This window comes from Elephas maximus, chromosome X (genome assembly GCF_024166365.1).
Source record: "Elephas maximus indicus isolate mEleMax1 chromosome X, mEleMax1 primary haplotype, whole genome shotgun sequence".
NCBI classification, from domain to species: domain Eukaryota; kingdom Metazoa; phylum Chordata; class Mammalia; order Proboscidea; family Elephantidae; genus Elephas; species Elephas maximus.
The window spans coordinates 56,344,309-56,358,213 of NC_064846.1; the positions used below are offsets into that span (position 1 = coordinate 56,344,309).

At 45.7% G+C, this 13,905-nt stretch overlaps 1 protein-coding gene across 1 annotated transcript in view; it reads left to right on the forward strand.

The window, feature by feature from the left end:
• Positions 1 to 1,109: 1,109 nt before the first annotated feature.
• The window catches only part of LOC126068714 (nuclear RNA export factor 2-like), a 39,205-nt gene continuing 26,409 nt past the window's right edge, over positions 1,110 to 13,905 (forward strand). The window contains exons 1-19 of the mRNA XM_049871448.1: positions 1,110 to 1,144; positions 1,562 to 1,653; positions 1,999 to 2,060; positions 2,715 to 2,798; positions 2,909 to 3,013; positions 3,132 to 3,212; positions 3,335 to 3,404; positions 3,560 to 3,648; positions 3,765 to 3,872; positions 4,046 to 4,155; positions 5,872 to 5,908; positions 6,342 to 6,410; positions 6,497 to 6,552; positions 6,688 to 6,795; positions 6,890 to 6,948; positions 7,053 to 7,168; positions 7,266 to 7,308; positions 7,893 to 7,965; positions 8,510 to 8,692. Coding sequence (XP_049727405.1) covers positions 1,110 to 1,144; positions 1,562 to 1,653; positions 1,999 to 2,060; positions 2,715 to 2,798; positions 2,909 to 3,013; positions 3,132 to 3,212; positions 3,335 to 3,404; positions 3,560 to 3,648; positions 3,765 to 3,872; positions 4,046 to 4,155; positions 5,872 to 5,908; positions 6,342 to 6,410; positions 6,497 to 6,552; positions 6,688 to 6,795; positions 6,890 to 6,948; positions 7,053 to 7,168; positions 7,266 to 7,308; positions 7,893 to 7,965; positions 8,510 to 8,692 — 1,580 coding nt within the window. The remainder of the gene's footprint in view (positions 1,145 to 1,561; positions 1,654 to 1,998; positions 2,061 to 2,714; positions 2,799 to 2,908; positions 3,014 to 3,131; positions 3,213 to 3,334; positions 3,405 to 3,559; positions 3,649 to 3,764; positions 3,873 to 4,045; positions 4,156 to 5,871; positions 5,909 to 6,341; positions 6,411 to 6,496; positions 6,553 to 6,687; positions 6,796 to 6,889; positions 6,949 to 7,052; positions 7,169 to 7,265; positions 7,309 to 7,892; positions 7,966 to 8,509; positions 8,693 to 13,905) is intronic.

Here is a 13,905-nt window from a genome sequence, read left to right on the forward strand (position 1 = left end):
GATACAATTACTAGACAAAATACACAAGGACATAGAAGATCTGAATAACACAATAAACTAACAGGGTCTAAATAACATAGATGGAACACTCTACTCAACAACAGCAGAGCACACATGTTTTTTCTTAAAGTACCCATGTAACATTCACCAAGATAGATCCTCTCCTGGGCCATCAAACAAACCAACAAATTTAAAAGAATTGAATACAGAGTATTTTTCTCTGACCATAATAGATAGAATCAGACTAGAAATCAATAGCAGAAAGAAAAAAGAAAAAAAATCTCTAAACACTTGGAAATGGTAGTTGACATCTGTCATTCCGGTTGGTCATTCAGATCCTTGTTTTAGAAGAGCTGAGTTTAGGAAGAGTTGTCTCCTGGGCCGGAAAGCATTTCAGGCCGAGCTAAAAGAAAGTAACTCTGGATATTTCAAACAGAGTATTTTGAGGGCAAGGCTAGAAGCGGGGAGGCAGTTTAGGAAGCTATTAATTCAGTTCCACCTGTCATTTAATCAAAGGAAGTACAGCTTGCTGATTGTTAACGAAATCAGTTTGATTAGATTCAGGAGGTGTGAGAAAGGTTGCTTCCCAGGTTTTGGTGCAATTGTTAGATTAGGGAGACGGGAAGGAAGGCAAGATTAGGAAACCTTCCTGGTGTATGGCTGGTGTCCAGTCAAACCAATGGACATTTACAACTCTGTTCTTTATAAATCCTGCTCCATTTTTTAAAGTGTCCACCAGAGTTGCCTCTTCCTCCAAGATTTCTCCCCTGATTATATCATCTGTCAAATAAGGTCCCATATCTGGACAGGTAAGGGAGTTTGACTTCTGGGGTTTGTGATTGCTCCTTTAGAGGTCGGTTGGCAGTTTACTTGCCTTATCATGGTATTAGCCCAAGATGGGGTACGTGGTATATTAACCACTGATGTGTCCGCAAAAATTATTTTTGTTGTTCCCAATTTCAGAATACAACAATGGTAGCAGCACCTCTCAAGGAAGAAAGAATGGTCAGAGGTCTTTCCAAGGGAATTGTGATGAAAATATTCATTATGAACGTCGTGGGTATGAGCTTTGGCATTCCCACCTCCAGGAGGATGATGGAAACACAGCAATGAGGGAAGCCCACGAGGACCTCCATGTGAGACAGTAAGTAACTAGGCAACCAAGTTTGCATGTAGTTGCCACTGGGACTATGCGACTGTTAGCCTCTCTGTGTTTTTATTTTTCTTCTCCCACTGGAAAGTTGAAGGATGCTAGAAATGGAATAAAGGTTGAGCAATCATGATTGCGGCCCTGGTATCACTGATATGAGGGTATGTACTGGGGCCTATCTATGGGAAATAACACCTACGGCAATTGGTTTTAAATTGCTGAATTAGATCACACAGCTGGTAATGGGAACTGCAGTGGCCAATAGAAACTACTCATTAGCGGTCCTCCTCAAGCAGCACCCAGGGTACGCGCCCTACCTGCCATACCTTAGTTACGCCTCTGGGTATGTAGACGACTATTTATACATTTCTATACATTTATGAATGCATACCTTCTCTTCATTTCCCACAGCACCCCCCCAACCACCCAAGACTACAATAGAAAAGTAAGGTGGCATGATGAAGATCGCATCCATATTACTGTGTGGAGAGATGGAAAACCTCGAAGGAGGGAAATAGAGGAGAATAGGCCTGTGTGGAGAGACAGAACACCTCCGAAGAGAGAAATAGAGGAGAATAGGCCTGTGTGGAGAGATAGAACACCTCCAAAGAGAGAAATAGAGAATAGGCCTGTATGGAGAGAGAGAACACCTCCAAAGAGAGAAATAGAGAATAGACCTGTACGAAGAGATGGAACACCTCCAAAGAGAGAAATAGAGAATAGGCCTGTATGGAGAGATAGAACACCTCCAAAGAGAGAAATAGTGAATAGGCCTATATGGAGAGATAGAACACCTCCAAAGAGAGAAATGGAGGAAAATGGGCCTATGCGGAGAGAAAGAAGACCTTCAAAGAGAGAAATGGAGGAGAACGGACAGGATGGAACCTCCGAGACCTGGTTCAAGATCACAGTGAGTGTCCTGGAAAGTGTACAGAAGGTGCAGCAGAGAGGTTGTGGTGGGGCTGGTCAGGTCGAGGTGTACTGGTCTCGTGTAGAGACAGTAGGTGCTTTGCTGGGAACATGGGGAGTTGGTAACCTGTCCTTTTTATTACTAGGAGTTAACATGCTTGATCATTTAAGGGCAGGTTCAGAGAAGCGATAAAAAAGGAAAAGGCTGACTGCAGGAAGGCCTGGAAGGTAGTCTAAAGACAAAGGGAGGAACCTACTTCCAAGGAGAAGGAGCAGTTCCCCGAAGCATGGCTCAGTTTGACTCAAGCTGAGTGTATGTGTTGGGGGAGGAGATGCAAGGTTGAGTCTCTGGAGTTCTTATCGGAGGAGAAGGCAGGGTCTGCATTAGGTAGGAATTCCTGGAACCTTATAAAAGGAAAATCATGGCAAACATCTTAAGTTGATTATTTGGAGGAGAGTTTTTAAATAGAGAGAAAGGGGATTTAGGAAATCCATATTTGGAACAAATTTAAGAAATCATATCAGTGGTCCTTTCTTTAGAAGCCTTTTAAAGCTTTAAAGCCTTTAAAGAAGATCAGAACAGAACACTTGGTGGGGTCCATTCTCCATCCTTAGTGTTGTCGCTCTTCTCTCTTAAACCTTCTTTTACCCTTAGGTTCCTTGCGGGAGAAAGTATGACAAGACTTGGCTACTGGATTCCATCCAGAGCCATTGCAGTGTTCCCTTCACCCCGGTTGATGTAAGAGAGGATGGTGAAGCCAGATGACTGGGTAGAGGGGAAGAGGGTGGTCTGGATCAGCAGGGACCTTTGTTTTCTGAAACTATTCCTCTTGCCTCTTCTCCCTGTAGTTCCACTATGTAAAAATGCAGGCCCAGTTCTTTGTCCAGGATATTAACACTGCATCTGCCTTGAAGAATATCAGCTACAAGATTCATGATGATGAGAACCAAAAGGTGTGTACTGAGGACATTAACTGTACCTAGTCTGAGGGCAGGAAGACAGACCAGGGGCTGGAATCTCTTCCTTGGAATTAGAGTTCCTGGGTGCTTACCTTGCCTCTCTTTCCTGCAGATATGTATTTTTGTCAATCACTCTATTGTACCCCATTCTGTGCAGAATAAGTTGAAGCCAGAACAATTGGAGCAGCTAAAGGTAATGCAGACACAAGGCATGCTGTGTACCCACACCCAGATCTACCTCTTTTTTCCCCACCCCAATCTCCCATCACCACCACGACTGCCTTAGAGCTGCTATCTCCATCTCTGCTTTTGCAGTTGACCATGAACAAACGATATGATGTCTTCAAGCAAGCTCTTGACCTCCAGAGCTTCCGCTTTGACCCAGGTATGGCTGACAGCAGTAATTCCAGGGCAGGTGAGGGCAGAGGGATATGCACAGGAGGGAGAGTTAGGGACGGTAACCTGGGAAGGGGTTAGTGCTGGTGCTGGTCTAGCTGGTCCATCTCAGCCTTCTGATTCCCTTCTCTTGACTTCCTGAAGACTTGGTGGACCATGATATTGACATGATCCTGAATCGAAGACACTGCATGGCTATCACCCTGAACATCATCGAAGAGAATTTTCCTGAGGTGAGGCCTTAGGCCCAGTGCTGGTATTTTGGTAGAGGGGCGGAAAGGATGAGATGGAGGGCAGATTTGTCTCTGAGGCCCTAGATAGTAACTGTCACTCTAACTCTCCTCAAAAGCTCTTGTCCTTGGACTTGCGCAGCAACAAACTCTACCAGCTAGATGGCCTGTCTGACATTATACAGAAGGCCCCCAAAGTCAAGATCCTGAACCTGTCCAAAAATAAGGTGAGAAGTGGGAGCCAGATTGAATTTGGGTTGAGGGTGGGTGACAGTGCTCATCAGGGTGATGACAAGAGCATGAAGGTGCCTGTGGGTGAGGGTGAGGGCCGGGGGTGCAGGGGCTCAGATGTCTCTCTTTCCCTGGGACTCTTCTCCCTCATTCCTCCCCATTTTCTCAGCTGAAGTCAGCATGGGAGTTGGACAAGATAAAAGGTCTGGAGCTCAAAGAGCTGTGTCTAGAAGGAAACCCACTGTGCAACAACTTCTCAGACCATTCCGCCTATGTGAGGTTAGTGGTAACCACTGTCAACCCTTCTGAGGACCTTCACCCCCTGGCAGCCTGAGCTGCCCCTGACAGTGCCCATCTGCAGGCTGCAGCTCCACACCTCTGGGAGGACCACATGTCCTGCCCTCTCCTCTCCCTGTCTATCACCTGTGTTTAGAGGTCTCCCTGCCTTCCTCTGGCCTGCTCACTGCTCCCCTGGGGCTGGGGTCTGTTTTCTGCCTCTCTGTACCCAGCCTTCTCTGGCATGGCCTCCCCTGAATGTGCTCCAGGAAGCAGGGCTCCCCCTTCCTCCCCAGGACCAGGGGTATCCAGACTGTGCCCTGCTCCCCCACTGGGGCTGCCTGGAGCCAGATCCTGGTGCCCTGGACTGTGATGGCTCCTCCTGCGGAGACAGGCCTTCCTGACTCTGAGCTGACATGGGGCTTCCCTCCCGGTCCAGTGATGGGCCCTCTCTCCCTTGCTCCAGAAGGACTCCCTGACCTGCCCCAGGCCAATATCTTATCATGACATCTGTTCCTCTGGCCCAGTGAAGGAGCTGGGCTATCCTGGGGGAGAAAGCTGGGTTCCCTGAGTCAAAGGTCAGAAGCGGGTCACCTCCCGTGAGCAAAGGGCATCCTGAGGCAGGTGCCAAGTGTGGAAAGCAGGAGGCAAAGGTGGATGAGGAGACAGGGGTACAGTCCTCTCAGGGGCACTGCCCACCTCCCTCCACTATGTCATGGCATCCTGCGTGTTCCTTCAGAGGAGCACTGTGTAGACCAAAGTGCTCTGACTCCTCAGACAAGGGACCAAGTAAGGCAGGCACAGCTGTACAGGGGCCATCAGGGGAGAAGGCAGCCCTCATAAGAGGGGCTACAGGCCCTGAACCCCATGCTGTGCCTTTACCTGAACCTTTCCTCCTGGGGAAGATCTTTTGCCTCATTGACTGCTGTTTCCCATGCCCAGCTCAGATGGCATCACACAGGAGACAAAGGCCAATGGGCCCCAGCCCAACAAGTACCTGTTTTCCACTCCTACCTTGACCCCAGGGCCAGCCAAGGGCGGCAGCAGGGAAACCATTTCCCCTTTCCTCCTTTCTCCCTGATCCCCACCACCCACAGTAAACTTCTCCCCCTTGCCTTTCCTTGGTTTTCTCTTTCTCTTCAGTCTCCACTCTCCTATGTCTCCCCTCCCTATCTATACTCGCTTTCTGTCCTCACGCCCTCCCTGCCTGCTGAGCCTGCCTCCCCCATCTCTATCCCCAGCATCCGGGGCCATCCTTGGGGGATGTTCTGGTGTTGTCCAGGGCCAGCCTGGCAGAGCACTGGACACCTGGTGAGGGAGCAGAGCCCTGGCCCCCACCCCATTCCCTCCTCCCTCCAGAGCCTTCCCTGGGGACTTAGAGGGAGGTAAGTAAGGCAGGGAGAGGAAGGAATCCCTGGAGCCTGGGCTGCACATGCTGCTTCTTTGCCACTGGAGAAGGGGGTCAGGGCCTTCCTGTGGGAGCTTCCCAGGAGGAAGGAAAGGGGAAGAGCAATGTGGGGAGAGAGGTGGAGAGACTGTGCCTTTAAGACAGTTCATATGGGGGATGTCCAGTGCTCTTCAGGGAATGTGGACCCAAAACCCCTGAACTCAGGCTGAGGGCAGGACACTCTGGGGTCTGTTCATGGTATCAGTGTGTTAGCAAAAAGTAGGTAGCCTGTCACTGAACTGTTAATCATTTCTATTTTTGGTTTTGAGTAGGGCCATCCGGGATTGTTTCCCTAAGTTGTTATGCTTGGTAAGTGCTTACCTTCATTATTGTCTCCTCTCACTAACAAAAAAATTTTTTTTTTCTCACTAACATGGATGACCTGCACACCTGCCCTCAAGTCCTTTGTGTCTTGCCTAGCTTACATTTTTGCACTGGATTCTTACCTATTTCAGGGGACATGTACTCCTGAAGAAAGCATGGCTATTCTTCTTTTAAGAAATGCCCATAAACACACACACACGCCCACATGTACACAGCCACGCAGGCACACACACACATTGCATATGTTAGAGGCTTCTAGGCCCCCTGGTGAAGATGCTGACTTTAGTCTGGCTTATAGAATTTTCAGGGCCATTTCACACCTGAGCTCTGACCGTCACTCTCTCCTGGACCCCTTCATTTCATTGTTCATCCAGCGTGACCTCCTTGGTCTACACTGCTGCCTTCTTTCTTTCCCCAGGATGGCCAGCAGTTAGACGCATCACTTACTGTTGAAATTGAAGTCCCTGATATAATGAGACCCTGTAAGGTGAGTTGGACGTACTAATCAAGATTTGGCATGTTGCAAGGGGGGCTTTGTCAGTCTCATAGTCCCAAGGTGTCTTTTAATTCCAGGAAAGTTATAAAGGATCTGAGACCCTAAAGAATCTAGTCTTGCAATTCCTGCAGCAGTAAGTACCCCTTAAACCCCAAGCCAAGGAGGGCTGGGATGGGCCAGGCCACCCAAGCACAGGCCTACCCTGGCATTTTCAAGTTCACATAGGGGCACAGACCACAGAGAGCCTGCCCCCTTTACTTCCCCACAGGTATTACTGGATCTATGACTATGGTGACCGGCAGGGTCTTCTGGATGCTTACCACGACGAGGCTTGCTTCTCGCTGACCATTCCCTTCAACCCTGAAGACCCAGCTCCGTAAGTTTCACATACCCAATGACACCCCTGGGCCATGTGATTCCCCAGCAGACACTGGCCAGTCTCACACCTCCTGTTCCTCTTTTTCTCCTAGAGTCAGCTTGGACAAGTACTCCAAGAGGAGCAGGAATATGAAGAAACGCAAGGACCCCAGTAAGTGTGTGAGGGGGAAGATTGGGTGGGACAGGAGGTTTGAAGGGGTCAATCGTAGGGGCTTAGGGAGTGAGGCAGCCCCTGATCTTTTCCTCCTCCCACAGTCCTGCGGGTTCAGTTGCTGAAACACACAAAACATGACGTTGTTGACTCCCTCAGTATGTTGCCCAAAACCCAGCATGACTTCAGTTCCTTTGTGGTGGACATGTGTGTCCAGACGGTGAGCACCTGCTTCCTCCCTGACACTGGCCCAGAGGGCGGAGGTGGGTAGGAGGTCTAGGGGGGTCCTGGGAGCCTGAGCTGTTTTACTCTTTTAGGAAAAGATGCTCTGCTTTTCTGTCAATGGGGTGTTCAAGGAGGGTGAGTGTCTGTAGAGCCCCTTTCCCATGTCCCCCAATTTCCTTCCCCCTGACGGGCTCCCTCTCAGAACTCTCCAGAATTCCCTGATCCCTTCCCTTCCTGTTCCCTCTGTGCTCCCTTGCTCCCAACCCACCCTGATCTGACCTACGTCCATACCTGTCTGCCCCAGCACAGCCCAGGGGTTAGGGACACAGCCTGTGGAGGTTGATGGCTCTCATCCCAGTCCCTCACTCTGATACCTTGGGACAACTGTTTACCTCTCAGTATCCTCATTTGTAAAATGGGGCTAGTAATACCCATCCCTTGGGCTGCTGTGATAAATGAGTCAAATGAACTTGTGAAGAGTGTGTCACATGGCCTGACACAGAGTAGGGGCCCTATCACTGGGAGGTGGTTGTTCTTGTTGTTGCCCTCCCCATTGCTGACACCCCCTCCTGGATCCCAGTGGACAGTTGTCCCCATCTGGCCCCCTTCAGGGTGCCACGGGAGTATCAGGTAAGACCATGACTGGGAAACGTCGATGGTGAACGAACGTGTAAAGCATGGGCAACTCTGAGGGGAATTGTTGTTTGTTGTCGTTCAAGTGGAAGGAATGCCTCAGGTTCATGTTCGTGGCTTCACCCGGATCTTCATTGCTATTTCTGCCAGCAACTTCAAGTAAGTGCTATGTTGTGGTTGCCATGTGGGAACACCCAACCCAGCCTCAGGCCAGTGGTGTGGGAAGGTGATGGTGCATTCCTCAGGGTTTCGCCAATATTGCAGAATCCTGAAAGGTAGATCCCAGGAGCAGTCTAGCCCAGTGGTTAAGATTATAGGCTTTGGTGTTGGACTAGAGGGTTCTCACCCTGACCCCAGCATTCACCAGCTGTGTGACCTTGGTCAGTTTACATGACTTCTCTGTAACTCAGTGTCCTCCTGTGAATATGGAGATTAGAGTATCCATCTCCTTGGGCTGTCGTAAAGGTAAAGGCGGAAATGAAACTATCCCTGGGTTGGGGTAAACTTACAAATCCAGTGCAGCTGGCAGAAATATCTCCAAAGGTAGATTCTGTGGGAGGGGAAAGGGTAGCAGCCAAGGAATCCAGGAGACAGGCAGAGTAGGGGATGGAAGGAAAGTGGTTGCTGAGTGGGAAGTGGATCATTGTTGGGGGTGTGGGGTTGTCCATATGTCCAGCTGTCTAAGGGCCCATTCTTCTTCCAGCCTATGTATTGTGAATGACCAACTGTTTGTGAGGGATGCCAGCCCCGAAGAGACCCTGAATGCCTCCTTCATCCCAGTGCCTGCACCCTCCTCCAGCTCTGTGCCCATCCTCCCCAAGGAGCAGCAGGAAATGGTACAGGCATTCTCCACCCAGTCCAGGATGAAATTCGAGTGGTCTTGGAAGTGAGTGCTGGGAGTTCTGAGGTTAGGGTGAACTGGGAGGAGCAGGGTAGTAGAATAAGAACTTTCAGGTAATTTTGAAAAATAACTACTTGGATTTATTGCTTCCAAGAAACCACAGATCCATGAAAAAATTACCCTAATTTTACACTGACATACCCAAATAATTTTTAAAAAACTGTAATGCTCAGATGACATAACCTTTTATATGGAAAATCCTAAGAAATCTACTAAAAATATATTAGAACTAATAATCAATTTTAGTAAGGTTGCAGGATGCAAGTTCAATAAACAACCATCATTTGTATTTCTATGCATATGTAGTGAACTATCCAAAAATGAAATGAAGAAAACAATTTTATTTATAGTAGCATCAAAAAGAATAAAAAGCAAAAAGACAAATAACCCAATCATAAAATGGGCAAAGGACTTGAATAGACATTTCACCAAAGAGGACATTTAAATGGCCACCAAACACATAAAAAGATGCTCAGTGTCATTAACCATCAGAGATGCAAATCAAAGCCACAATGAGATACCATTTCACTCCCACTAAGAGAGCTAAGTGGCGTAGTGGTTAAGTGCTACGGCTGCTAACCAAAGGGTCAGCAGTTTGAATCCGCCAGGCGCTCCTTGGAAACTCTATGGGGCAGTTCTACTCTGTCCTATAGGGTTGCTATGAGTCAGAATCAACTCGATGGCACTGGGTTTGGCTTTTGGTTTAAGAGAGCTAAGGAGACCCTGGTGGAATAGTGCTTAAGAGCTACAGCTGCTAACTAAAAGGTTGGCAGTTTGAATCCACCAGGTGCTCCTTGGAAACTCTATGGGGCAGTTCTACTCCATCCTATAGGGTTGCTATGAGTCGGAATCAACTCCACGGCAAAGAGTTTGTTTGTTTGTTTTTAAGAGATCTAAGATTTAAAAAAAAAAAAACAGAAAATAACAAATGTTGGCAAGGATGTGAGGACATTGGTGGTGGGAATGGAAAATGGCACAGCCCTTGGGGGAAACAGTGTGGCAGTACCTCAAAAAAATAAAATTGAACTACCATGTGAACCAGCAATTCCATTCCTAGGTATATACCCAAAAGACTTGAAAGCAGAGACTCAAAAAGAGACTTGTACAACAATGTTCATTGCAGCACTATTCACAGTAGCCAAAAGGTGGAAACAACCTAAATGCCCATCAGCAGATGAATAGATAAACAAAATGTGGTACATAGATACGATGGAATACTTCTCAGCCAGTAGGAGAAATGAACTTTTGATACATGCAACAGTATGGATGGAGCTTGAAGACATTGTGCTGAGCAAAATAAGCCCAATTACGAAAGGACAAATATTTATGACCTCACTTACATAAAAAGAGAAGAAAAATCAACTGTATAGAGACCAAAGCTTATTAGTGGTTACCAAGGGTGGGAAGGAGGGGGAAAAGAGGGGTTAACAGTGATGGTAAAATTGCATTGATTAAGGGTAGGGTTGCAAGCTGATTATTTTAATTGCTGTCAATAAGTTGTACACCTGAAAAAAGTTGAATCTGCCCTCTAGCTCAATTGGCATAACATAGTTTATAAAGAAAATTGTTCTACATTCTATTTCCATGAGTAGCATCTGGGGTCTTAAAAGCTTGTGAGCGGCCAGCTAAGGTACTCCACTGGTCCCACCCCATCTGGAGCAAGGGAGAATGAAGAAAAACAAAGACACAAGGGAAGGATTAGCCCAAAGGATTAATGGACCACAACTACCACAGCCTCCACCAGACGGAGTCCCAGATGGTGCCCAGCTACCACCACCAAATTCTGTGACAAAAATCATAATACAGGGTCCCGGACAGAGCTCGAGGAAAATGTAGAACAAAATTCTAACTCACACACACACAAAAAAAGACCAGACTTACTGGTCTGACTGAGAATGGAGAAACCTCAACAGTATGGCCCCTGGACACCCTTTTAGCTCAGTAATGAAGTCACTCCTGAGGTTCACCCTTCAGTTGAAAATTAGATAGGCCTATAAAACAAAACGAGATTAAAAAGGCACACCAGCCCAGGAGCAAGGACAAGAAGGCAGGAAAACTGGCAATGGGGAACTCAAGGTCAAGAAGGGGAGAGTGTTGACATCTCGTGGGGTTGGCAGCCAATGTCACAAAACAATATGTGTATTAATTGTTTAATGAGAAACTAGTTTGCTCTGTAAACCTTCATCTAAAGTACAATAAAAAAAATTTAAAAAACATTTGGTTTTAAACTTAAAAAAAAAGTTGATTTGGCAAAAGTTGCGTGATAGATATATTTACAACAATGAAAGAAAAAAGAGTGGCTACTGAGGCTGCTTAAGTACAGCCAAAAACCTCATGGGATTTGGTTCCTTGGTTTGGAGGTTTAGGGCCATGGTTTCATGAGACATCCTAGTTAATTGGCCTAATGATATGTTTAGTGCTTCTGTTCTACCCCCTAGTTTGTTGCGTAGTGCCTGGGATCTTAAAAACTTGCAAGTGGCCATTCAAAGCACAAAAATTGGTCTCTATTCACCTGGAGCAACAGAGGAAGAACGAGAGTCAAGAATAGGAGGAGGATATGGAATGTGTGGCTAGTCGCCTCCATGAGGAACTGCCTTCTTTGCCCTGAGACCAGAACTGGATGGTGCCTGCCTATAGTTTCTGAACATTTTGATCAAAGATTCCATAGAAGAATCCTGATCAAAAAAGGGAAAAATGTAGAAGAGAACTTAAAATTCTTATGGACTCTAGACTTTCTGGAGCCACGGATGGTGGATTGAACCCCTGAAACTATTGCCCTGAGATAATCTTTAAACCTTAAACCGAAAATATCCCCTGAAGTCATCTTAAAACCACACAGTAGTTTAGCTTAACTACTAAAAAAGGTCTGCTTTGAGCATTATGCTCTTTTAAGAACTATCCATATAGGATCAAATTGACAACAGCAACTTCAAAGATTCGATAGGAACCCTAGGGGACTGTGAGTTTATGTTAATGAGGGAGGAACAATTCAGAAAAGGAGGGTGAGAATGGTTGCATAACTCGAAGCATGTAATCAGTGTCACTAAATTGTACATGTAGACTCTTAAATTGGTGTGTTTTTTGCTGTGTATATTCTCAACAACAACAAACTAAATAAAATTTAGAAAAAAAAATACACGGTGAATTTTATCACTACCAAAGCTTTCTATCAGTGTAGGTTCCTTTTGTTCATCCTCCTCCTCTTCGTCAGACAATAGTGAAAAGTCAGACATGACAGAACAAAAGTAGAACAAAAGAAAAAAATTAGAAAATTTCAAAAACTGTTCCACCCTTTGGATTTTACAGGACTAATTACTGAAAATGCAATTATAGCCATTCATAAAATCGGCTTAATGAATAGTGAAATAATTCTTCTCCTTTGGAAAGCTCCTAATTGCCTAATTAGCAAGGGAAATGCAGTACAGTATCATGTTTGTGAGTTCAAGGTACTTTGCAGCAGATTTGCCCAATGCAATGCGTCTTTTGATTTCTTGACTGCTGCTTCCATGGCTGTTGATTGTGGATCGAAATAAAATGAAATCCTTGACAACTTCAATCTTTTCTCCGTTTATCATGATGTTGCTCGTTGGTTCAGTTGTGAGGATTTTTGTTTTCATTATGCTGAGGTATAATCCATACTGAAGGCTGTGGTCTTTGATGTTCATCAGTAAGTGCTTGAAGTCTTTTCAGTTTCAGCAAGCAGGTTGTGTCATCTGCATAATGCAGGTTGTTAATGAGTCTTCCTCCAATCCTGATGCCCTGTTCTTCATATAGTTCAGCTCCTCGGATTATTTGCTCAGCATACAGATTGAACAGGTATGGTGAAAGGATACAACCCTGATGCACACCTTTCCTGACTTTAAACCATGCAGTAACCCCTTGTTCTGTTCCAGCAACTGCCTCTTCGTCTATGTACAGGTTCTTCACGAACACAATTAAGTGTTCTGGAGTTCCCATTCTTCAAAATGTTATCCATAATTTGTTATGATCCACACAGTCAAATGCCTTTGCGTAGTCAGTAAAACACAGGTAAACATCCTTCTGGTATCCTCTCCTTTCAGCCGGGATCCATCTGACATCGGCAATGATATCCCTGGTTCCAAGTCCTCTTCTGAGTCTGGCCAGAATTTGGCAGTTCCCTGTTGATATACTGCTGCAGCTGTTTTTGAATGATCTTCAGCAAAATTTTGCTTGAATGTGATACTAATGATGTTGTTCTATAATTTCCACATTCGGTTGGATCACCTTTCATGGAAACAGGCATAAATATGGATCTCTTCCAGTCAGATGGTCAGGAAGCTGTCTTCCATATATCTTGGCATAGACGAGTGAGCACCTCAAGCGTTGCGTCTGTTTGTTGAAACATCTCAATTGATAACTCCATCAATCCCTCGAGTCTTGTTTTTCACCAATGCCTTCAGTGCAGCTTGGACTTCTTTCTTCAGTACCATCGGTTCCTCATCATATGCTACCTTTTGAAATGGTTGAACGTAGGCTAATTCTTTTTGGTGTAATAACTCTGTATATCCCTTCCATCTTCTTTTGATGCTTCCCGCGTCATTTTATATTTTCCTCATAGGATCCTTCACTATTGCAACTCGAGGATTGTTTTTTCTTCAGTTCTTTCAGCTTGAGAAACGCCAAGCGTGTTCTTCCCTTTTGGTTTTCTGTCTCCAGCTCTTTGCACATGTCATTGTAATACTTTACTTTGACTTCTTGAGCCGCCCTTTGAAATCTTCTGGTCGATTATTTGACTTCATCATTTCTTCCTTTTGCTTTAGCTGCTCGATGTTCGAGAGCAAGTTTCAGAGTCTCCTCTGACATCCATCCTGGTCTTTTCTTTCCTATATTTTCAATGACCACTTGCTTTCTTCATGTATGATGTCTTTGATGTCATTCCACAACTCATGAGTTGTGGAAAAAATTAAATAATTTACTACAAATAAAGTGCTTAGATCAATACCTGACACATAATAAGCAGTCAATAAATGTTCACTTACAAGGGTATGTATCACACAGAGGTAAGTAAATTCTCATGCAATTTAAAATCTCAGCCTTCAAATAGGGGGTTAAGAAGATGGAAGTCTGATCTTGTGTTTCCCAGGTAATTTAAAATCTCAGTTTCCAGGTGGAGAGCTGAGAAAAAGAAGGCCTATCTGGTATGTCTCAGATGCCCTTCTTTTCCAAATTTTAAGAGA